The sequence below is a fragment of the Schistocerca piceifrons genome, chromosome 8 (assembly GCF_021461385.2).
Source record: "Schistocerca piceifrons isolate TAMUIC-IGC-003096 chromosome 8, iqSchPice1.1, whole genome shotgun sequence".
Taxonomy (NCBI): Eukaryota; Metazoa; Arthropoda; class Insecta; order Orthoptera; family Acrididae; genus Schistocerca; species Schistocerca piceifrons.
In genome coordinates, this window is record NC_060145.1 from 328,746,303 (window position 1) to 328,771,637 (window position 25,335).

At 45.3% G+C, this 25,335-nt stretch overlaps 1 protein-coding gene across 3 annotated transcripts in view; it reads left to right on the top strand.

Moving 5' to 3' along the window:
- LOC124711364 (glucose dehydrogenase [FAD, quinone]-like) overlaps window positions 1-25,335 on the top strand; it is a 102,126-nt gene that overhangs the window by 62,283 nt on the left and 14,508 nt on the right. For all 3 annotated transcript variants that reach the window (XR_007005465.1, XM_047241403.1, XM_047241404.1), the window contains exons 2-5: window positions 1,660-1,918; window positions 8,944-9,175; window positions 16,667-16,845; window positions 18,972-19,226. Coding sequence is in view for 2 of the 3 variants with exons in the window: in XM_047241403.1 (XP_047097359.1) it covers window positions 1,660-1,918; window positions 8,944-9,175; window positions 16,667-16,845; window positions 18,972-19,226 (925 nt within the window). In the remaining variant the exon portion in view is untranslated. The remainder of the gene's footprint in view (window positions 1-1,659; window positions 1,919-8,943; window positions 9,176-16,666; window positions 16,846-18,971; window positions 19,227-25,335) is intronic.

Genomic DNA, 25,335 nt, shown 5'->3' on the forward strand with positions numbered 1-25,335 from the left:
ATGTTTGAGTATGCAAACTGAAGTTGTATCAAAAGTCATTTCTTTGGTTGCATAAAAGTGCAGAAGTTACGCGATCAACTAATTTTTATTACTTATAAAAAGCGTTTTTCGTTTGTGATGTACTAATATTGAACGATGTTCGGTTCTAATTATGTGCGAAACAAACAAACAGAAAACAAACAAAACTCGTCGATTCCCAGCTTGTCTGTCACACATTCTTTTATGTATCTTTCCTTAGCTGTGTTATCAATACTATAGGTAATCGTACCATTTACACTACTGACCATTAAAATTGCTGCACCAAGAAGAAATGCAGATGATAAACGGGTATTCTTTGAACAAATATATTATACTAGAACTGACATGTGATTACATTTTCACGCAATTTGGGTGCATAGATCCTGAGATATCAGTACCCAGAACAACCACCTCTGGCCGTAATAACGGCCTTCATGAGCCTGGGCATTGAGCCAAACAGAGCTTGGATGGGGTGTACAGGTACAGCCGCCCATGCAGCTTCAACACGATACCACAGTTCATCAAGAGTAGTGAACGTCCACTGTTCAAAGTGCCGTCAATGCGAACAAGAGGTGACCGAGACGTGTAACAAATGGCACCCCATACCATCACGCCGGGTGATGCGCCAGTATGGCGATAACGAATACACGCTTCCAATCTGCGTTCACCGTGATGTCGCCAAACACGGATGTGACCATCATGATGCTGTGAACAGAACCTGGATTCATCCGAAAAAATGACGTTTTGCCATTCGTGCATCCAGGTTCGGCGTTGAATACACCATCGCAGGCGCTCCTGTCTGTGATGCAGCGTCAAGGGTAACTGCAGCCATGGTCTCCGAGCTGATAGTCGATGCCGCTGCAAACGTCGTCGAACTGTTCGTGCAGATGGTTGTTGTCTTGCAAACGTCTCAATCTGTTGACTCAGGGATCGAGACGTGGCTACACGATCCATTACAGCCATGCGAATAAGATGCCTGTCATTTCGACTGCTAGTGATACGAGGCCGTTGGGATCCATCGCGGCGTTCCGTATTACCCTCCTGAACCCACCGATTCCATATTCTGCTAACAGTCATTGGATCTCGACCAACGCGAGCAGCAATGTCCCGATACGATAAACCGCAATCGCGATAGGCTACAATCCGACCTTTATCAAAGTCGGAAGCGTGACGGTACGCATTTCTCCTCCTTACACGAGGCATCACAACAACGTTTCACCAGGCAACGCCAGTCAACTGCTGTTTGTGCATGAGAAACCGGTTGGAAACTTTCCTAATGTCAGCACGTTGTAGGTGTCGCCACCGGCGGCAACCTTGTGTGAATGCTCTGGAAAGCTAATCATTTGCATATCACAGCATCTTCTTCCTGTCGGTTAAATTTCGCGTCTGTAGCGCGTCATCTTCGTGGCGTAGCAATTTTAATGGACAGTAGTGTACTACGTCATTTATGTAGTGTACCAAAACTACCGAACTACAGTTTTGGTAGAGCGTATCTTATTAATAAAGCCTTGGAGCCACTCACATATCTGGGAACCTGTTCCGCACGCTCGTCTGCAGTGGGTCAAACGCTTTTCGGAAACCTAGGAGTGCGGAATCTAGCTGCTGCCCTTCATCCACGGTTCTCCTCCGACCTGCCCACAGTGCCGTGACGTTAGTGTTGCTGCTATTGCTGGTGGCGGCGCTGGGGACATCCGCCGCGCCCTACGCCCCCCAGTCGCCCTTCGGCGCCTCCGCGCAGCCCAAGGGCAAGTGCGACTGCTCGCAGGCGGCCGACTCGCCGCCAGTGGTGGGCAACCCAGGCACGCCCCCCATGGTCGCCGTCGAGAGGACGCTGCAGCGCCAGTGCGACCTGGTGGACCCCACCGCCTGCCTCGACACCAGCGGCGACGGCCTCGACGGGGTGAGTGCTGCACCAGGCTACACCACACGGGCTGTTCTCCAGTGTCAGAGGTTTCCCTCGTCGTGGCCTCAGTTCGACGGCCAGAGCGCGCTTCGTCTTCGGTGCTTGTCCGATCACGTTTAATTCATTAATCCAAAAGTAAACAGTCTTCAATGGTGGTGCAGAGACCATGTGAACTTCATCTACTTTTCTTTTGATTTATGTGGCAGTTCAACCTTCAAATGAAAATGTTTAATAAAAGCACGAAACTCGGTTTTCTCGCATTTTTATCGTAGTGGACGCAGACCAATTCAGAAGGCTATCGACAATGAAGTGTGCGCTGCACATTGTTGAAATCCTTAATACAATCCTTGGAATAATCAAGCTTCCCAGCCTTGATGGCGCGACAAAATTGTTCCATTCTTTCACAGAAATTTACCCGACTTGTCAAACCACCATCGTAAAACTGTTTTAGAAGAAAGTCCTCTGAGGTGATGAGGGTCATGACCACACTGACACGTGCCCTCTCCCTCACCAGGTGGATTTGACCCTAAGCATTTCCGTCCATTGATTTCCTGACACTTTTCTGTGCTTTTTGGCTTATCATCTTGATGACACCTTCCGACTACTCCTATCTTCTGCATATCTACCAAACCCCACGCTCTCAACCATGCGCGCCTGTGCGTACAATATTTTACCTTTGCTACTTAATTCCAGTTCCAAAGAAAACAGGTCTTGACAGATGTGAAAATTACCGAACTATCAGTTTAAAAAGTCACGGCTGCAAAATACTAACGCGAATTCTTTACAGACGAATGGAAAAACTGATAGAAGCCGACCTCGGGGAGGACCAGTTTGGATTCCGTAGAAATGTTGGAACACGTGAGGCAATACTGACCCTACGACTTATCTTAGAAGAAAGATTAAGGAAAGGCCAACCTACGTTTCTAGCATTTGTAGACTTAGAGAAAGCTTTTGATAATGTTGACTGGAATACTCTCTTTCAAATTCTGAAGGTGGCAGGGGTAAAATACAGGGAGCAAAAGGCTATTTACAATTTGTGAAAGGGAAGCAGTGGTTGGGAAGGGAATGAGACAGCCTATCCCTGATGTTATTCAATCTGTATATTGAGCAAGCAGTAAAGGAAACAAAAGAGAAATTCGGAGAAGGAATTAAAATCCGTGGGAAAGAAATAAAAACTTTGAGGTTCGCCGATGACATTGTAATTCTGTCAGAGACAGCAAAGGACCTGGAAGAGCAGTTGAACGGAATGGACAGTGTCTTGAAAGGAGGATATAAGATTAACATCAACAAAAGAAAAACGAGGATAATGGAATGTAGTCGAAATAAGTCGGGCGATGCTGAGGGAATTTGATTAGGAAATGAGACAGTTAAAGTAGTAAAGGAGTTTTGCTATTTGGGGAGCAAAATAACTGATGATAGTCGAAGTAGGGAGGATACAAAATATAGACTGGCAATGGCAAGGAAAGCGTTTCTGAAGAAGAGAAATTTATTAACATCGAGTATAGATGTGTCAGGAAGTCGTTTCTGAAAGTATCTGTATGGAGTGTACCCATGTATGGAAGTGAAACATGGACGATAAATAGTTCGGACAAGAAGAGAACAGAAGCTTTCGAAATGTGGTGCTACAGAAGAATGCTGAAGATTAGATGGGTAGATCACATAACTAATGAGGAGATATTGAATAGAATTGGGGAGGAGTTTGTGGCACAACTTGACTAAAAGAAGGAATCGGTTGGTAGGACATGTTCTGAGGCATCAACGGATTACCAATTTAGTACTGGAGGACAGCGTGGAGGGTAAAAATCGTAGATGGAGACCAAGAGATGAATACACTAAGCAGCTTCAGAAGGATGTAGGTTGCAGTAGGTACTGGGAGATGAAGAAGCTTGCACAGGATAGAGTAACATGGAGAGCTGCATCAAACCAGTCTCAGGACTGAAGACCACAACAACAACAACTTCTTTCAACGCTACATTGACAATTCATCAATACCTCAGCAAATGTCCCGTGATTTAGTCGTTTATGTGAGGTAGAGAACGCGGAAAGAAACTGGAGGGACGGGTGGAAATTCGTGACTTCCAATTGCACAGAGCATTGTGGTAATGCAATGGCGGAAGTTGAAAATTTGTGCTGGGCTGGGACTCGAACTCTGGTTTACCGCTTCTCATGAGCGGCTGCCTTAACTACTTCGGCCATCCGGACACGGTCCCTGAGCGACTCAAATTTCCAACTTATCGCATGCTCGAACGCAGCGTCGATTAACCCCCTACTCACAAATTTTTGATTCCCGTAGGAGATCGGACGATATTAGTGCATCCGCACTGTAACAAATGTCAAGGAGCCGTAGCGCTTTTACTCATGTTAGGGTATTTCTTATCATTCTCTGTGGCCCCTCTCTGTTTCATAGCTCAATTGTCCTTTAATTTTTTAACGTCATTCTCCTGAACCACATTTCGATCACGCCCAATTTATTCTTTCATAGTCCTCTGGCTTTCCAAATACGGCTCGGCTCGACAGACTCTTGCTTCAGAACCGAGCGGGGTGGCGCAGTGTTTAACACACTGGTTAAAACACTGGACTCGCATTCGGGAGGACGATGATTCAAACCCGGATCCGGTTGGTTTGTTGGTTTGGGAGGGGGGGACCAAACAGCAAGGTCATCGATCCCATCGGATTAGGGAAGGATGGGGAAGGAAATCGGCCGTGCCCTTTCACAGAAACCATCCCGACATTTGCCTGAAGCGATTTAGGGAAATCATGGAAAACTTAAATCGCTCCAGAGAAATGCCGGGATGACTCCTTTGAAAGGACGTCAAAACCCAATCTCCAAATATCCATTCTTGTTTCAGAACTTACTTCACCAACTTTTTGCCAGCATCAGATACCAGTAAGTCTCTATTGTACAACCTACTTCAACCTTACATCCACCAATCTCACAGCTTACATCAAGCACTTCTTACAAACAAAATTGTATTATATATTTCGCGTTCGGTTCACAAGAATGGTATCATTACCTATTTTGTCTTATTAGCAAGTGATGACCAGATGACCTGATTAAAAATAAAGAGACAGGCGGTAGTAAAATACCATATGCACTTGAATACGCCACATAATAATCCTACAACTGACCCGGTCCACAGTTACTTTGTGTCAAACTGAAGTACAGGAGTTAGTTTCTTTTGTAATTAAGTTTGGCAGTATTTTACTACTCCTGCGTCCGCAGCTGGTGCTCTAGTGACTTGTGCGCGATCTCTAGATGCGGTGTCGCTGGGTGGATTCCCCACAGGATCGGAGGGAAGCTCATGGACTGCGTGTTTGTGTTGTTCTAATCATTTCATCGGCGCGTGAGTCTCCGAAGTTGTGTGAAATAGAGACTTGCATAGGGCGGCCGGTCAATAAGCCCATACTTTCATTCATTTACGATCCCTTTCTTTCTTTTCAACAGTTCATCTGATGTCGACTTGGTAAGACGAAACTAGTAATGATACCATTTGTGTCACATGAGGGTGAAACACATAATTCAAAAAAGTAACAAGACGGTCACTGTGTTTGTCTAACGGTGTATGCCTGCACTGGGTGCACTTCTTTCTATTTTATGCACAGGTTTCCTTAACACTGATGTTTCGTTGGTCGCTATTCTCGTATTCGCTACTCTTCATCACTTCCGTCGTTACTCTTCTTCTGCCAAATTCAACTTCAGAGCAGCCTGTGCACTGAACAGTTCATCTGAATCTCCCTTAGTTTTACTTTTGACGTTAATTCCTGTTCTCAAATTTCTTTCTCTTTCATCAACGGATCTTGGATACACAATTTAATTAATTCTGCTATATATAATACTTAACACGATCATGAGCTGAATGATTCCTGATTTAAACCTTCCAAAACGTAACTTTCTGCTAAACGACCAAACGAAAGATCCGTTACTGTCGTGAACGAGACAGGGAGTACATAGGCCTACAAAGAGGAACACCGTCAATGGTCTGAAATCTGTCTATAAAAAAGGGAAAGAACTTGTAATGTCCGGAGAATAAATGATGCACGTTATCTCACAGAAATCGTCTCAGAAAGTAAGTCATATCCATGTCGTTCCTGCAAGTTTACTAATGTCACGTAACCATCTACCATTTGATTATCGTGTCATTCATTTCTTAAATTTTGGAATATAACTTCGTATCAGGGTACGACTTAAATTGATGTATACTCTGAACTGTCGAAACAAGCTGTAGTACAACATTTCCCGTTTTGAGATGGCTGTATGGGCATGTTCCGAAAGACAATAAATAAATAAAAGCCTTTCGAATGTGGCAAAGAACGTTCCTGGTGCATCTATCATCCGTTAACTCAGGTGCAGACCAAGGGTTCGGTTATAATAATAATACATTGAATAGAGAGTATGGCTGATGAATGGCGGTGTTTGAACAGCTGTTATTTAGATGTTTACTTCAATGAAAAATGGCGTTCTGCAGTGCGGTTGTCGATCAGTACGTTGTTTTGCACGACGAAACTCGCCTGACTGACTTGTTACTCTGAAGCTTACGTGCGTCAGGGAACTGTGACGAGTACTCCGCAAGGTCAGCATCCGCGTGTTCACCAAGTTACGTAGTCAGCCGCAGAACGGCAGCTTTATCGCGTGCCTCAGTCACAGACCGTCTGCCGGAAGGAGGAGGACCTTCTATTTTCCGCTTGACTGAAACGTCATGTGAAACAAACCGCCATTGACCAAGCAACAGTCTCTCGGCTGCAGCCGCAAGGACTGACACAGAGAGCTGTCAAGGACCAGGATAGGATGAGGATGAGGAAGAGGAGAGGGCGGGGGGGAGGGGGGAGGGGGGAGGGGGTTGAGGGGCGGAGGGCGTGCGTTCCAAATGGATCGACAACGCGAAATGCAGGCGTGCCTGCTTCCGGAGCGGAACGTGCGGGAAATTCCTCTTTCGCTGCAGCCGCCCCAGACGGCGATGCACCAGCGGTGCGCTGACGCAACGCAACTGGGGTCAAACGCTCTTGCCGTTGCATCACACCTCAACAGCGACCGGCTGGTAGTCCTGAAGGTCGTACGGAAGTCTTTCGTCCCTCGCCAGCTCTGCCGCGCCTGAGCATTACCGTCACATACATGTACATCTACACTCTGCAAAACTCTGTGGAGTGCGTGGCACAGGGTTCTTCCCTTTGAACGACTTACCGAGGAATTAGAATTACATATTAATACCTTCAGCTGCTGACGGGCGTTGATATATATAAATAGGGACAGGTGAAAATGTGTGCCCCGACCGGGGTTCGAACCTGGGATCTCCTGCTTACATGGCAGACGCTCTATCCATCTGAGCCACTGAGGGCGCAGAGGGTAGCGCGACTGCAAGGACTATCTCGCGCCAGACCCACATTCTCACCTTATATGTCCACACACTATATTCGTAGGGTCCCTGCCCAACACATTCCTTACTCGTGGAAGACATTCTTACCAAGTCCCGTAAGAGTTCGGGTACATGTCCGAAAGAACATACACCATATCCATATAAGTAACACAGGATTCCTCCAGTCCTAATAGCGCAAGGAGGACGGGAAGAATGATTGCTCAAATGGTTCAAATGGCTCTGAGCACTATGGGACTTAACATCTGAGGTCATCAGTCACCTAGAACTTAGAACTACTTAAACCTAACTAACCTAAGGACATCGCACACATCCATGAACGAGGCAGGATTCGAACCTGTGACCGTAGCAGTCTCGCGGTTCCGGACTGAAGCGCCTAGAACCGCTCGGCCACCACGGCCAGCAATGATTGCTCAAATTGCCTCTGTAGGCGCCGTAATTATTCTAACGATTTCTTCGCGATCCGTAGTGCGCGATACGTAGAAGATTGTAGTACGTCCGGACCGGCCGCTGCGGACGAGCGATTCTAGGCGCTTCAGTCCGGAACAGCGCTGCTGCTGCGGTCGCAGGTTCGATCCTGCCTCGTGCATGGATGTGTGTGATGTCCTTAGTTTAGTTAGGTTAAAGTAGTTCTAAGTCTAGGGGACTGATGACCTCAGATGTTACGTCCCATAGCGCTTAGAGATATTTGAACCGTTTTGTAGTACGTCGGGACTTCAGAACGTAAATTCGTTACACACGTCGTCCCAGGCTAAGACCATTGCGCTACAAGGGTGGCCGTTTATCTTCTGCATTTCTTCTTGGTGTAGCAATTTTAGTGGCCATTAGTGTATATTCGCTAATAAAATTCGTTGCAAATAATCCACCTCAATTCGCAAAGAACAGTGATGTTCATACGTACAACACTAGAGGGGAGAAATGAGCTTTCCTATCCGTTATTGAAGCTGTCAGTTACCCAAAAAGGAGTACATTATTCAGCAACAAAAATCTTTGATCATTTGCCCAACAATATAAAGTGTCTGACAGGTATCAGATCAAGTTTTAAGTCTAGCTTAAAATCGTTTTTTTGGACAACTCCTTCTACTCCATGGGCCAGGTTCTCTTTCATAAATGGTAAAAAAAATTGCACCTCTAAATGTAATTGCATGTGTAGAACTAAAAATTTCAGTAATATTAATATTAGCACTATTCAAGTGTGTGTACATATCTTGTAATCTGACTTGTTCCACATCATATCGATAAAATAATCGGGAAAATGATCTACGGATCATGACATAACTAAAACAATAAAGCAGCATCTGTGAGGCAAGTCTTTGCGCCCAGGGTCCCGAACTGAACCAAATGGAACACCTTCAAGAACAGAGACAATGTCGACGTCGCTCCAGCCCCAGTGTCCAACAATACTTCCGTCTCTGGTTTAAGCTTCTGAATAAGGTTGGTCTGTCAATCCTCCACAGATATCCAGACACCTCACTGAACGAATCCCAAGCAGACTTCAACTAGTCATAAAGGCCAAGGGTGGACAGACCCCACATTAATTTCTGGTAATAGGTGCCTGGATACTTGTGATGAGATAATGTACTGGCTAATGCTGTAGTACCTTGTTGTGTCCATTTGTCTGGAGCGTTTCTTGAGATAGCGACGTGTCCACAGGAGACGGACTTCGTGGTGGTGGGTTCCGGCACTGCGGGCAGCGTGCTGGCGTGCCGCCTCTCAGAGGACGGCCGGCACCGCGTCACGCTTCTGGAGGCGGGACCTCCCGCCCCCGCCGCCGCCGCCGCCCCCAGCCTCTACCACGCCTACGAGGGCACCGTGCTCGACTGGAACTACGAGCTCGAGAAGGACCCTAACAGCTGTCTCGCCTCCACCTGTCGCTGGCCGCGAGGTGAGTCGCATTTGTCTTGCCTCGGTCTCTTCTTCACAACCCTTTCTCGTATCTCAGAAACTGACCCTTGCTGGCACTGCCTGATTCTGGTCATCTTCGCCTTCAAAAGAGTTAAGTACTTTCACCGTACTCTCCTTCCGAACAGGCCTCGGAAGGCTCAACCGTACCGACCGACCGCCGTGTTATCCTCAGGCGATAGGAATCACTGGATGCTTTCCCACATTCCCAGCTTTTGTCAGTTTTCGTGACCGGAACCGGTACTTCTCGATCAAGCAGCTCCTCAGTTATTCTCACAAGAACCGACTGCACCCCGCTAGCCGACAGCACCCTGCAGACAGGACAGTCACCCATCCAAGTGTTATCCAAGCCCAACAGCGCATAACTTAGGTCATCTGACGGGAACCGACGTTACCAGTGCGGCAAGGCCGTTTGCAGTTTCACCGTGCGCGCTAGAACAAAAATATTGCAGATAACACTTACTTAATTACTCATTGAAATTGTAATGTTATCATGCCGTGTGAGGGTGTCTACAACTTGTACAGGACACAAGTTGCAGTTATAAGAGTCGAAGAATGTTAAAGGCAGACACAGCACTTGAGAATGCAAAACCCAGTTTTATTCAATTTGAAGATTGAGCAAGCTGTAGAGGAAACCGAGAAGAAATTTGGAAAGGGAATTAAATGTCAGGGACAAGAAAGTAAAACTTTGAAATGTCTCGATCAAATAGTAATTCTATCTGTTTCGAAGATCAGTTAAATGGAATGGCTCACATCTTGAAAAGAGGATGTAACATGAGTATCAACAAGAGTACTGGGCTGCACTCTAATTAAATCAGGTGATATAGTGGGAATCACAATAGGAAAAGCAGTAGCTAAGTGTTGTTACGTGGGCAACAAAGTAACTGACGACGGTCAAAGTAGGAAGGATATAAAATTGAGACTGGTAATTGGGAGAAAAACGTCCCCGAGAAGCAGGAATTTGTGAATATAGAATATAAAATTAAGTGTTAGGAGGTCTTTTCCAAAGGTATTTGTCTGGAGTGTAGCCTTGAGCCGAAGTAGAATATGAACGATAAACAAATCAGTGATGACGAGCATAGAAACTTTTGAAATGTGGTGTTAGAAAAGCTTGTTGAGAATTAGACTGGTAGGTCGAATGATTAATGAGGAGTTAATATATTTAATTAAGGAAGCAACAAAATTTATGGTACAAGATAACTAAAAAGGAAGATTAGGTTATAGGACACATACTGAGTGTCAATGTGTGGCTCATGGAGTGGTGATGGAGTGAAGCGTGAGTGGGAAAAGTCGTAGATGAGAAGGGGAATGAATAGAGTAACCAGTTTTAGATCGATGTAGTTTGCAGTAGTTATGCAAATATGAGAAGCTGTGCGCGGTATAGACCAGCATAGAGAACAGTCATCAACCCAGTCTTCAGACTGTAGATGACAACAGCGCCTGGTACGTGCAGATTTAAATATTCGTTGTAAGTTTTTCAATTAATAAGCAAATACCAAAATTATTTTGTTTACTTTATCTTCATCCTTGATAAATCCCTTACTTAGGATCTGCTTGAGGAACATTAACATATCAGTTCCTTTGTCCGAGGAGAAATCATAAGGTTTTAATTACCATCTTGAAAAATACTGTTAAGCAGTTAATTTATTGTTTGTCTATAGGTATCTACCTGCATCCCTCGTCAAGATCCGTGGCACGCCGCTAGAGGATAAAGTGCGCATCGGCCGCGCAGTTTGGTTTTGAATCCCCTCTAGCGGTGTGGTACGGATCTGTGGCGAGTGGATTTCAAAGCGTGCCAGGACTGCAGATATGTACCTATAAACGCACAAAAAATAATTATGTAATTTGATTTTTGCAAAGTGGTGATTAAAACTTTACGTCGTCGCCTTCTACTTCTTCTTCTTCCTCACTTCATATATATATGTAGCTGTGTGGTCAGCGCGACAGAATGTCAATCCTAAGGGCCCGGGTTCGATTCCCGGCTGGGTCGGAGATTTTTCTCCGCTCAGGGACTGGGTGTTGTATTGTAACAACCATCATCATTTCATCCCCGTCTGCGCGCAAGTCGCCGAAGCGGCGTCAAATCGAAATAGTTGCACCCGGCGAACGGTCTACCCGACGGGAGGCCCTAGCCACGCGACATTTACATTGACATTTACTTATTTATTAGGAAACTAGCTTGTTATAGTACGCCATCTCTTGTATGGTCTTCCTAGATTTCTTCTTCCAGTGTATTTATAATTGAGAGCCTTTACCAGCACTCTTTCTCCTCTCATATGGTCTATGTATTCCTTCCATTCTCTCCTTTACTTTTTCGTTGACGTTATATACTGTCCAATCACATTCATGTGAAAACCTGTCAATAGCCTGAATAAACACTTTTTACAACGCGGGCAACTGCGAGTCGTTCAGGAAGAGAGTCGGTGAGGTTCTGGAAAGCCATGACAGGAATGTGAAACCATGCGGACTCCCGTGTCGTGGCCATCTGCACTATGTTTCTCGGTTCAGGAACTGCCCTAACGACGTGGTCTCACAGATTCTCGATTGGGTTTTAATATGGGGACTTTGGTGGTCACGAGAACAAGGTAAACCCGTCCTGATGCTCTTTAGACGACGCTCTTGTATTGCAAGCTGTCTGATGCATCGCATTGTCTTCCTGGTAAATGCCATCAAGCTGAGGAAAAACAAACCGCAATAAGAAAAAATGTGTGTGAAATCTTATGGGACTTAACTGCTAAGGTCATCAGTCCCTATGCTTACACACTATTTAACCTAAATTATCCTAAGGACAAACACACACACCCATGTCCGAAGGACCAGCCGCACAGTCCATGACTGCAGCGCGCCAGACCGTTCGGATAATCCCGCGCGGCAAACCGCAATTAGAGATGCACATGCTTACCAAGGATAGACGCATGCATGTTTTTATCCATTGTGCCTTTCAGAATGACGAAATCACCCGCGGAACGTCATGAAAATATTCCCCAGACGATAACGCTCCATCCTCCGGCCTGGACAAAACAAAAAAAAGGGGGTTCAAATGGCTCTGAGCACTATGGGACTTAACATCTGAGGCCATCAGTCCCCTAGAACTTAGAACTACTTAAACCTTACTAACCTAAGGACAACAGACATATCCATGCCCGAGGCAGGATTCGAACCTGCGACCGTAGCAGTCGCGCGGTTTCCAACTGTAGCGCCTGGAACCGCTCGGTCAGATCAGTTCCGACGGTTGTTACAGGGTGTTTGTTTTCAGAAGTTTCACGCCGGTGGCGCATAAAACGCGAGTCCTCTGAGAAGGCCGCCTGTCGGCACTCAGTGGACGTCCAGTTGCGGTATGGGCGTCTAAATTCCAGCTAACGTCGCCGATGAACAGTAGTCGGCATGTGTTGGATGAACCAGACGACTGTTGCAAAGGCCCATACGCAGCGCCGCCCGCTGGAACGGTCGTTGAGGAGACATTGTTGGCTACCCCTCGCTTCATCTGGGCAGTCAGTCGCTCAAAAGTTGCACGTCCATTCACCTGTACAGATCTCCACATCCGTCATTCACCATTAGCATGCATGGACCGTGGTCCACCACAGATGCCTTGGCATCGATTTTGGATAGCACCAGTTTGTCAAATGTTCAAATGTGTGTGAAATCTTATGGGACTTAACTGCTAAGATCATCAGTCCCTAAGCTTACACACTGCTTAAAGTAAATTATCCTAAGGACAAACACGCACACCCATGCCCGAAGGAGGACTCGAACCTCCGCCAGTTTGTCACGCAAGTTATAATTTAGCCATGACGGCACACGAACAGTTTACAAACTTAACCATTTCGGATATGTTTCCACCGTTAGCCCGAAACCCAATGATTATACCCTTTTGGACGTCAGATAAATCGCGCCGTTTCCGCATTACGGCAACGACTACAGTGTTGTCCCAGTGCGCTTTATATATACTCTCCACTGCCGGCCACTGAGGCCGAGCGGTTTCTAGGCACTTCAGTCCGGAACCGTGCGACTGCTACGGTCGCGGGCTCGAATCCTGCCTCGGGTATGGATGTGTGTGATGTCCTTAGGTTAGTTAGGTTTAAGTAGTTCTAAGTCTAGGGGACTGATGACCTCAGATGTTAAGTCCCATAGTGCTCAGAGCCATTTTATCCTCCACTGCTAGTGGCGCCATTTCCCGTCTCTGAGTGGTTATTGCACGTTGAAGTCGAGAGTAGACGGTAGGCGCATTAATGTGACTGGAACGCGTATATTCCTAAATATTTTCTTACGCCCTCATTCTTTTACGATCTTCTCTTGTACTGGGTTATTCAAAACGATCTAGATACTTTCAAGTGATTGCAAAAAAATATCTGGCACTATATGATTAGATGTATGAAAACAGCAACTTAAGAAGTTTTTAATGATTATCGCCCGGATGAGTTTTATATGTGAATGATTATCGTCCGCATGAGAGTCAGTAACAGGTGCCCAGATACGTCCTACTATGTCAGTGATGTTGAGGGGAAGAGGAGGTGTGAAAACGGTGTCTTTGATTTAACCCCTCAAGCAAAAATCACATGGTGTCAGGTCTGGAACGCACGGGGACCATGCCAGAAACTGGAGATTGCGAGACAATGCACAAGTGATAGGTCGTGGTGCGCAAGAGCTCACGTACATCATTGCCTAAGTGCAGTGGAGCGCCACCCTGCTGTCAAATGAAATTGTCTCCGTCCTGTTGCAATTGCGACATAAACTGCGCGAAATGCTTTTTCTTTCGGTCCGGTGGCAATGTTTCTGTAGATTGCTGTAACAAAACAAACTTCTTGAGTTGCTATTTCCATACCTATAATCATGTAATACCTTACCTCAATATTAACATTTATTAGTCACTTGAAAATGACGCTGTACATTCTTCCACTCTTCTTAGGACTCTCGTTTCCTGAGTCGGTATCCTAATTTCTTGATTGCTTGTTGTTACCCTTGTTTCAGTTCCATAAATAAGGGATGGTGTTGCTACGGTTTTATAATACTTCAGCTGCTTTTTATCTGGCTGTATTGTGCAATTTTTTTGCAATCGTTCTACAGGTGAAATTATATTTACTTAATTTTTGGTCCATATTGTAGTCTTATTCATATGTAATGTCATACCCTCGATATTTAAAATGTTTGTCTTGTCCCAAGGTATACATATATAGTTGACAGACAAGCAGCATAGCTTTGAGTTAATTACTTTTGAATACATTGTAGGAGTGAACAGTGATCAATGTGTTACAAATATTTACTATCAAAAACAGTCTTGATCACAATTTGTTTAGTATGGTGACCGGTTTCGACCACTACTGTGGTCTCTTCAGACCTACAAGTCGTATACAAAGCTTTAACTAGAGGGCTACATACATTAAATAAAATACATAAAGTTATAAAGCTATAAAGCGATGAATTACCAATGAGTAAGAACGTCCTTCTGGTGGTAAATCACTACTGGAGAAACCAGTGCACGTCTTACTATATATAATGGAGGCTCCGCCCACTTCTGACGGAATGATGTCATTACTAATCAATGGGTTATAGGTCGAATAACAATGTAAAATTTCTTAGTTAAAAATTGTCAAGAAAGGTAAATAAACACACACTAAACTTAGCTTGTTCAACAGCTATTGTCAATTAAGAAGCGTTAAAAATATTTAAACATGTAGGATAAATGAACCACGTTTTGACAGTACATGGGTTGCCCTCTCAAGGCCTGTTAGTGAGCCATTTGGAACCACTTTGCCATGGTGAAGTTGGACGCCGTTCCAAAGATGTGGCAGCAGGCTTCTTTCCACTGCAGTTGTTGTAAAGTCGATAGGCAAACTATCCAGTACAGAGATGTGGCAGCTTTATAACTTTATTTATTTTCTTTAATGTAGCCCTGTAATTAAAGCTTTGTGTACGACTTGTAGGTCTGAAGATGCCCACAGCAGTGGTCGGAACCGCTCACCATATTAAATAAATTGTGATCAAGACTGTTTTTGATAGTAAATACACTACTGGCCATTGCAATTGCTACACCACGAAGATGACGTACTACAGACGCGAAATTTAACCGACAGGAAGTAGATGCTGTGATATGCAAACGATTAGCTTTTCAGAGCATTCACACAAGGTTGGCGCCGGTGGTGACACCTGCAACATGCTGACATAAGGAAAGTTCTCAAACGATTTCTCATACACAAACAGCAGTTGACCGGCGTTGCCTGATGAAACATTGTTGTGATGCCTCGTGTAAGGAGGAGAAATGCGTACCATCGCGTTTCCGGCTTTCATAAAGGTCGGATTGTAGCCTATCGCGATTGCGGTTTATCGTATCGCGACATTGCTGCTCGCGTTGGTCGAGATCCAATGACTGTTAGCAGAATATGGAATCGGTGGGTTCAGGAGGGTAATACGGAACGCCGCGATGGATCCCAACGGCCTCGTATCACTAGCAGTCGAGATGACAGGCATCTTATCCGCATGGCTGTAACGGATCGAGCAGCCACGTCTCGATCCCTGAGTCAACAGATGGGGATGTTTACAAGACAACAACCATCTGCACTAACAGTTCGACGACGTTTACAGCAGCATGGAATATCAGCTCAGAGACCGTGGCTGCGGTTACCCTTGACGCTGCATCACAGACAGGAGCGCCTGCGATGGTGTACTCAACGACGAACCTGGGTGCACGAATGGCAAAACATTTTTCTCGGATGAATCCAGGTTCTGTTTACAGCATCATGATGGTCGCATCCGTGTTTGGCGACATCGCGGTGAACGCACATTGGAAGTGTGTATTCGTCATCGCCATACTGGCGCATCACCCGGCGTGATGGTATGGGGTGCCACTGGTTACACATCTCGGTCACCTCTTGTTTGCGCTGACGGCACTTTGAACAGTGGACGTTACATTTCAGATGTGTTACGACCCGTGGCTCTACCCTTCATTCGATCCCTGCGCAACCCTATATTTCAGCAGGATAATGCACGACCGCATGTTGCAGTTCCTGTACGGGCTCTTCTGGATACAGAAAATGTTCGACCGCTGCCCTGGCCAGGACATTCTACAGATCTCTCACCAATTGAAAACGTCTGGTCAATTGTGGTCGAGCAACTGGCTCGTCACAATACGCCAGTCACTACTCTTGATGAAATGTGGAATCGTGTTGAAGCTGCATGGGCAGCTGTACCTGTACACGCCATCCAAGCTCTGTTTGGCTCAATGCCCAGGTGTATCAAGGCCGTTATTACGACCAGAGGTGGTTGTTCTGGGTACTGATATCTCAGGATCTATGCACCCAAATTGCGTGAAAATGTAATCACATGTCAGTTCTAGTATAATATATTTGTCCAATGAATACCTGTTTACCATTTGCATTTCTTCTTGGTGTAGCAATTTTAATGGCCAGCAGTGTATATCTTTGAGTGCCTGGTCACCTAGGGTATCCAAAGTAATCTCACTGTGGTGTCACACATCCAGGGCGCGTGGTGGGAGGCACGAGCGTGCTGCACGGCATGATGTACATGCGCGGACACCCCTGGGACTACGACCGTTGGGCGCAGTCGGGCTGCAGCCGCTGGTCCTGGAAGGACGTGCTGCCCTACTTCCTGCGCTCCGAGGACAACCTCGACGTCAAGAGGCGCAGTGACTTCGTAGACGTGAGTATCAGTACACGACGCTCCTGCACATGTATTCCTCCAGCCACTGAATAGCGCACGGCAGAGCCTATTTCGTTCAGTGCGCACAAAGTAACTTGGCCCGTACCTGCGCAGGCGCCGCGCTAGGGGTGAAAGCTACGCCGTGAACGGACACCACAGAGTAGGGGAGACCGGCTCGACAGCTGGGACCAGTACACTACCATATATCTCGAGTAACTTGTAAGATACAGCTAGCGAATCTGCAAATGAACGTATTAAGGGGTTAAAAATAATTCTAGAACACAGACGTTCAAACTCGATAATTTTTCACTATAGTACCAAAAAAAAAAGTCCGCAGCTCGTGGTCTCGCGGTAGTGTCCTCGCTTCCCGAGCACAGGGTCCCGGGTTCGATTCCCGACGGGGTCAGGGATTTTCCCTGCCTCGAGATGACTGGGTGTTGTTGTGTCGTCTTCATCATCATCATCATTCATCCCCATCACGGTCGGAGGAAGGCAATGGCAAACCACCACCACTAGGACCTTGCCTAGTAAAGCGGTGCGCGTCTCCCGCATCGTTCCCCTACGCTCTGTAAAGAAGCATGGGACTTCATTTCCATTTTTTCCACCAAAAAAAGGAATAGTTGCATAAAGAATAGCTCAACCAAAAAAGACGACCACATACTACTAGAAGGAAACCGATAAAACAAAAAAGTGATAAAAAATGTAACATAGCAAACGACATTGCTAAACAACATATTGTGCCACATGATGCCCTGAGAAGCTGCTCGACAAAATTGCCTCAAAATAAGTCTGACTCCATAGCTGAGGAATCAGCACAAGTGAATGCCAGCGCGAGGCCCAGGTTCGATTCCCGGTCGGGTCGGAAATTTTCTCCTCTCAGGGAATGGGGTGTTGCGTTGCCCTTATCACCATTTCATCATCGACACACAAGTCGCCAGAGTGACGTCAAATAAGACGACTTGCACTGGGCAGCTGAAGTCCCAAAATATGTCATATGCACATTCCATGGCTTAATTTTTGTTCTCCTTCATCTGCATGTGTCTGAAGTAGTGCAGATTTGGGAAGTACTTGTAGCCATGGTTTATTCTCCTTATTCAGCGAATGGCATAGCTAGTGGTTACTACAATCCTCTCAAACACAATTATAATGAGATTTTCACCTCGTTTGCCTCTTATGATAAAAATTTAATGGCACAGCATACAATCACAAAGCACATTGGCAGATCAGTGTTAGGGTTGGTCTCATCAGAATCGACAGCAAACCAAAATGGCGACTGCCTGATTCCTCCGTCATTGGCGTCAGTTCTACTTTCAGTTTCACTGACACACATTGCGTGTGTTGCGTGCACCAATTTTGTTTTCCGGATCTGCCTGTTGTCTGTTAAAGTATTATTGCCCGATTCCGAGCAAATGGCTTCTGCCACGCTGTTCAGTCTCCCACAACTAGGAGGATCCATAAGACAGTTTCTAGGGAGGCCAGACCTGGAGGTATGCAGTATCTTTAATGTTTCGGAAGACGGATGCGGATTTGTATGAGTAAATAGCCATAAAAACCTCCAGTTACGGCCCTGTTACAAACCTGCATAATTTTCCTTTCCATGAGAGCAAAGGGGGCGGGGGGGGGGGGGGGGGGGGAGTAACCGTGGTTGCCCCTTGCCCCAGGGATGCGTGACTTACTCACAGTTCCGGATCCTTATTAATTATGTTTAATTGGTGTTCTTGTATTATCTCTGGTCTATGTAGGTTGTACAATGAACACTTGAGTGAAATATGTTCTGCACTGCCAACCATTCTGCAGTCACATACTCCTCGCTGTCAGCGTTGGACTGTAGATAGGTGCTGTGGATAAGGTCTGTGCCCATTCTGCACATAAACCGTGCCCCGACAGGGTCAGACGGTGTAGCTTTATTTAGCCTTTTTCAGGTGTTTGGAAAGATTTCCGAGACTCGTCGACCCCTATCAGATGAGTCCCAGTCGCTTTGCCAGGTATCCACCCGCCGGCGCCTTAGTTGGATTGAATAGCACATCATAACAGTGGTTAACCTCTGGTCTTTGTGGCTGTCGGTGATAAAGGGACAACGCGCCTTTATTTAGTAACTGTGAGTGCTTGTTGTCTGTTCCCCGCAGCCATCGCTGCACGGCACGGACGGCCCGATGACGGTGCAGCGCTTCAACTGGCAGCCGCAGCTGGTGGGCCGCATGCTGCGCGCAGCGTCGCAGCTGGGCCAGCGCGTCGGCCACGACCCCAACGGCGGCGCCGGCCAGCTGGGCTTCACGCCCGCGCAGGCCACCACCGTGCTCGGCGCCCGCTCCAGCCTGCTGCGACAGTTCTGCGGCGGCTCCGCGCGCCGACCCAACCTCAGCATCGTCACCAGGGCGCAGGTCAGTCGCAGTCTGGCGCGCACGAGCAGCACGCCGTCGAAATTCCTATAGGGACTTCCGGTAACACTACCTTGGTTCGCCGCCAGGCCACATGGAGCGCTGCAAGTTCATCAACCCATCATTTCGGTTTCTACATCTACATCTATATACATACTCCGCAATCCACCATACGGTGCGTGGCGGAGGGTACCTCGTACCACAACTATCATCTTCTCTCCCTGTTCCACTCCCAAACAGAACGAGGGAAAAATGACTGCCTATATGCCTCTGTACGAGCCCAAATCTCTCCTATCCTTGTGGTCTTTCCGCGAAATATAAGTTGGCGGCAGTAACATTGTACTGCAGTCAGCCTCTGGTTCTCTAAATTTCCTCAGTAGCGATTCACGAAAAGAACGCCTCCTTTCCTCTAGAGACTCCCACCCGTGTTCCTGAAGCATTTCCGTAACACTCGTGTGATGATCAAACCTACCAGTAATAAATCTAGCAACCCACCTCTGAATTGCTTCTACGTCCTCCCTCAATCCGACCTCATAGGGATCCCAAAGGCTCGAGCAGCACTCAAGAATAGGTCGTATTAGTGTTTTATAAGCGGTCTCCTTTACAGATGAACCACACCTTCCCAAAATTCTACCAATGAACCGAAGACGACTATCTGCCTTCCCCACAACTGCCATTACATGCTTGTCCCACTTCATATCGCTCTGCAATGTTACGCCCAAATATTTAATTGACGTCACTATGTCAAGCGCTACACTACTAATGGAGTATCCAAACATTACGGGATTCTTTTTCCTATTCATCTGCATTAATTTATATTTATCTACATTTAGAGTTAGCTACCATTCTTTACACCAATCACAAATCCTGTCCAAGTCATCTTGTATCCTCCTACAGTCACTCAACGACGACACCTTCCCGTACACCACACCGTCATCATCAAACAGCCGCACATTGCTATCCACCTTATCCAAAAGATCATTTATGTAGATAGAAAGCAACAGCGGACCTACCACACTTTCCTGGGGCACTCCAGATGATACCCTCACCTCCGATGAACACTCACCATCGAGGACAACGTATTGGGTTCTACTACTTAAGAAGTCTTCGAGCCACTCACATATTTGGGAACCAATCCCATATGCTCGTACCTTAGTTAGGAGTCTGCAGTGGGGCACCGAGTCAAACGCTTTCCGGAAGTCAAGGAATATGGCATGAGTCTTATACCCTTCATCCATCGTTCGCAAGATATCATGTGAAAAAAGGGCGAGTTGCCTTTCGCAGGAGCGATGCTTTCTAAAGCCGTGCTGATGCATGGACAGCAACTTCTCTGTCTCAAGGAAATTCATTATATTCGAACTGAGAATATGTTCGAGAATCCTGCAACAAACCGATGTTAAGGATATTGATCTATAATTTTGAGGATCCGTCCTTCTACCCTTCTTATATACAGGCGTCACCTGCGCTTTTTTCCAGTCGCTCGGGACTTTACGTTGGGCAAGAGATTCGCGATAAATGCAAGCTAAGTAAGGAGCCAATACAGTAGAGTACTCTCTGTAAAACCGAATTGGAATCCCATCAGGACCTGGCGATTTATTTATTTTCAACCCATTCAGCTGCTTCACGACCCCAGGGATGTCTATCACTATGTCCTCCATACGGGAATCTGTACGAGATTCAAACGGCGGTATGTTTGTACGATCCGCCTGCGTGAAAGATTTATCAAACGCTAAATTTAAAATTTCAGCTTTCGTTTTGCTGTCTTCCGTTGCCAGGCCAGACTGATCAGTGAGTGACTGGATGGAAGCCTTCGACCCGCTTACCGATTTTACGTAAGACCAGAATTTCCTTGGCGATTAAAGTATTCCATATTTGTTTCGGTTTCCTCCAAAACAAAGCAAGAGTGACGATCTTTTACGGAAGCTCGAAATTTAGCGCATACTTCAATGCGAGATGCTTATAATGGTTTCCACAACGAAACTTTGTCTCGAAACCTGACAGCAAATCCAAAGAGATTCTGATCGTCATTGAAGTATGCTAGAGGCAAGACACAATCATTGCCTTCTCTGCGCGACAGCAATGGAGATACTATCGAAAACAGGGCTGCCTTCACAAAAGAAGACGTAGTAAATATTCCAGACTTCGAATAAAGTACAGCCGCCAACGTTAGTAACGTGGAAGTAAATATCCTTGGAATACTGAAGCAACTTAAATCACTTAATAAAAACGAGTCTTCCGGTCCAGACTGTATACCAATTAGATTCCTTTCAGAGAATGTCGATGCATTAGCTCCCTACTTAACAATCACATACAACGGTTCGCTCGACAAAAGATCCGTGCCCAAAGACTGGAAAGTAGTACAGGTCACGCCAATATTCAAGAAAGGTAGTAGGAGTAATTCACTAAATTACAGGCCCATATCATTAACGTCGATACGCAGCAGGATTTTGGAACAAATAGTGTCTTCGAACATTATCAATTCCCTCGAAGAAAACGGTCTATTGACGCACAATCAACGCGGATTTAGAGAACATCGTTCTTGTGAAACACAACTAGCTCTTTACTCGTTTGAAGTGTTGAGCGCTATTGACAAGGGATTTCAAACTGATTCCGTATTTCTGGATTTTCGGAAGGCTTTTGACACTGTACCACACAAGCTGCCTGTAGTGAAATTGCGTGTTATGGAATATCGTCTCAATCGTCTCAGTTATGTGACTGGATTTGTGATTTCTTTCAGAGAGGTCACAGTTCGTAGTAATTGACGGAAAGTCATCGAGTAAAACAGAAGTGACTTCTGGCGTTCCCCAAGGTAGTGTTATAGGCCCTTTGCTATTCCTTATCTATATAAACAATTTGGGAGACAATCTGGCCAGCCGTCTTATGTTTGCAGATGACGCAGTCGTTTATCGACTAGTAGTCATCAGAAGATCAAAACAAATTGCAAAACGATTTAGAAACGATATCTGTATGGTACGAAAATTGGCAATTAACCCTAAACAACGAAAAATGTGAGGTCATCCACATGAATGCTAAAAGGAATCCGGTAAACTTCAATTTCACGATAAATCAGTCAAATCTAAAGGCCGTAAATTCCACTGAATACCTAGGAATTACAATTACAAACAACTTAAATTGGAAGGAACACACAGAAAATATTGTAGGGAAGGCTAACCAAAGATTGCGTTTTATTGGCAGGATTCTTAGAAAATCTAACAGATCTACTAAGCAAACTGCCAGCACTACGCTTGTCTATCCTCTTCTAGAATACGGCTGCGTAATATGGAATCCTTACCAGATAGGATTGACGGACTATATTGAAAAAGTTCAAAGAAGAGCAGCACGTTTTGTATTATCGCGAAATCGGGGAAGGAGTGTCACTGAAATGATATAGGATTTGGGATTGACATCGTTAAAACAAAGGCGTTTTTCATTGCGGAGAAATCTTCTCACGAAATTCCAATCACCAACTTTCTCCTCCGAACGCGAAAATATTTTGCTGACGCCGACCTACATAGGGAGAGACGATCACCATGAAAAAATAAGGGAAATCAGAGCTCGTACGGAAAGATAAAAGGTGTTCGTCCTTTCCGCGCGCTACACGAAATTGGAACAAAAGAAAATTGAGAAAGTGGTTCGATGAACCCTCTGCCAGGCACTTAAATGTGATTTTGCAGAGTATCCACGTAGATGTTGCTGATTACGAGTTCATGCGTATACTGCACTCTTTGAACTGCGTTGTGAATATGTTGCTCCTATTCTGCTTGGTTTTTCCAAGCATCCGTAACATTGGATGAAGTAAATGATTCCATATTTGTTTTGTTTCATATAAAACAGAAGCTGGTTTCATCGCATAGTGTTTTGTGGACATTCGTTCCTGCCTACGAACCAATGTGCAAACTGCTCGATTTAAATGTATTGAAAGCATATTGCTCGTAATCTACTTTATTTTCGTTCACATACATTTTTCGTACTTTCTCGCATTTAAGGGAGAACTCGACGTTGGCAGCTTTTGGCAGAAATTATACTGAACTTACATCTAGTCATGGAATGAGTGTGTAACTGTGTTTCCTTGGTGTTATTTCTTGCCACTGAGTGTCATGCAATTCATAGTGGTTTGCAGAGTATGGATGTAGTGACTAGAATATTCATCCTCGCAAATACTAAAAATGGAACAATAGTTACGCAAACGTGTTGACACGTTATTAGCGGGTAATAGACACAACACAGATTAGCAGAAGTCAATGTATGGTACTAGAATAATGCTCCCACTTCAGCAAAATTTTGGAATTCTCCACTGAACGCAAGAAAGTACGAAAAATGGATGCGAATAATTATAAAGTGGAATACGAGTAATATGCTTAAAATGCATTTAAATCAAGCAGTTCACACACGGATATTTCTATTATACATGAGTACACAGAACATCGTGCAACAACACCATCTTCTGTTGTACATGAAGCAAAAGCAAATATCGAATTATTTACCTCACCCAGTATTACGGATGCGAGCGTAAATTAAGCACATTCACAGTGCAATTGAAAGAGTGCGATACACATAAGAAGTCGTATTCAGGTGCACAATGCGATAAAACCAGCTTCTGTGTCATGTCAGATGATTTTCAGGTTTTTACAACTGCTAAAGCGCAATTAAGTCCGCCTGGAAATGGCCACATGGTCGAAATTGCATTATTGGGTTTTACAGATAAGTAATTTTACAGTCAAAGGGTGACCACCATGTTACATGACTTTACTGCCGACTGAAACTTCACAGTGGTCATGTGTTTGCATTGGGCTTGTGCTTGTGTGTGTGTGTGTGTGTGTGTGTGTGTGTGTGTGTGAAGCTCTTTTTGGCCGAAAGCTTAAATGTACAGCAGTCTTTTCGTTTGCCTTTCTGCGACTCAGCGTCTTCTCTACGTGGTAAAAATCATTTTTTTATGTTGTTGTTGTGGTCTTCAGTCCTGAGACCGGTTTGATGTAGCTCTCCATGCTACTCTATCCTGTGAAGCTTCTTCATCTCCCAGTACCTACTGCAACCTACATCCTTCTGAATCCGTTTAGTGTATTCATCTCTTGGCCTCCCTCTACGATTTTTACCCTCCACGCTACCCTCCAATGCTAAATTGGTGATCCCTTGATACCTTAGAATATGTCCCACCAACCGATCCCAAGTTGTGCCACGAACTCCTCCCCAATTCTATTCAATACCTCCTCATTAGTTATGTGATTTACCCATGTAATCTTCAGCATTCTTCTGTAGCACCACATTTCGAAAGCTTCCATTCTCTTCTGTCCAAACTATTTATCGTCCACGTTTCACTTCCATACATTGCTACACTCCATACAAATACTTTCAGATACGACTTCCTGACACTTAAATCTGTACTCGATGTTAACAAATTTCTCTTCTTCAGAAACGCTATCCTTGCTTTTTCCTTGATGTTATTTTTTTATAATATTTTAAATATTATCATCTAACACTCGTATTTCGTAAAGCGGAAACGCGAATATTTGCGAACATTTTCCCGTGATCGAAGTTCCCTGCCAAGCTATTAGGAGCACTACTACCGTTCTATATTCTCGTATGGTAGTTCTAATATGGGCCTTGCACTTACATTTTGGTGTTCTGTGATGCTCAGACCGTCAACTGCTCCAATGCTGCACGTCACCCCTTAGATAATAACTACAGAGTGTGTGAAAGAAAGTTCACAGTTACGATTGTTGCCCAAACGCAGCCAACCGGAAAGTTTACACCGAAGCGAATGGAAGCGAACGAGCATTGACAGACAAATTCGCCAGTGGCCAGCGTTTCCTCCCGCTCGCACGGGAGTGCGCACCTATGAACAATCGTTTCCGCCGAAGAAAATACGAGAGAACGTGCTTGACCTAGGAATGCTGCTCTTGTTCTTTCGCACTGATAACCTGTAGACACGGTCTTCAGTCAATACAACACTAGTTACAGTGCGATGCAAAGCTGTGGTATTCAGATACGATTGGTTTGCATGGTGAGCACACTGATTTTCCCAAAATAAACAAAACTGTGTGGCAAAAGAAGAATGTAGGCCAATTTATAGGTATTTGAATTTGTACGCAAGTGTGAAGCGGTTGGAGGTAGT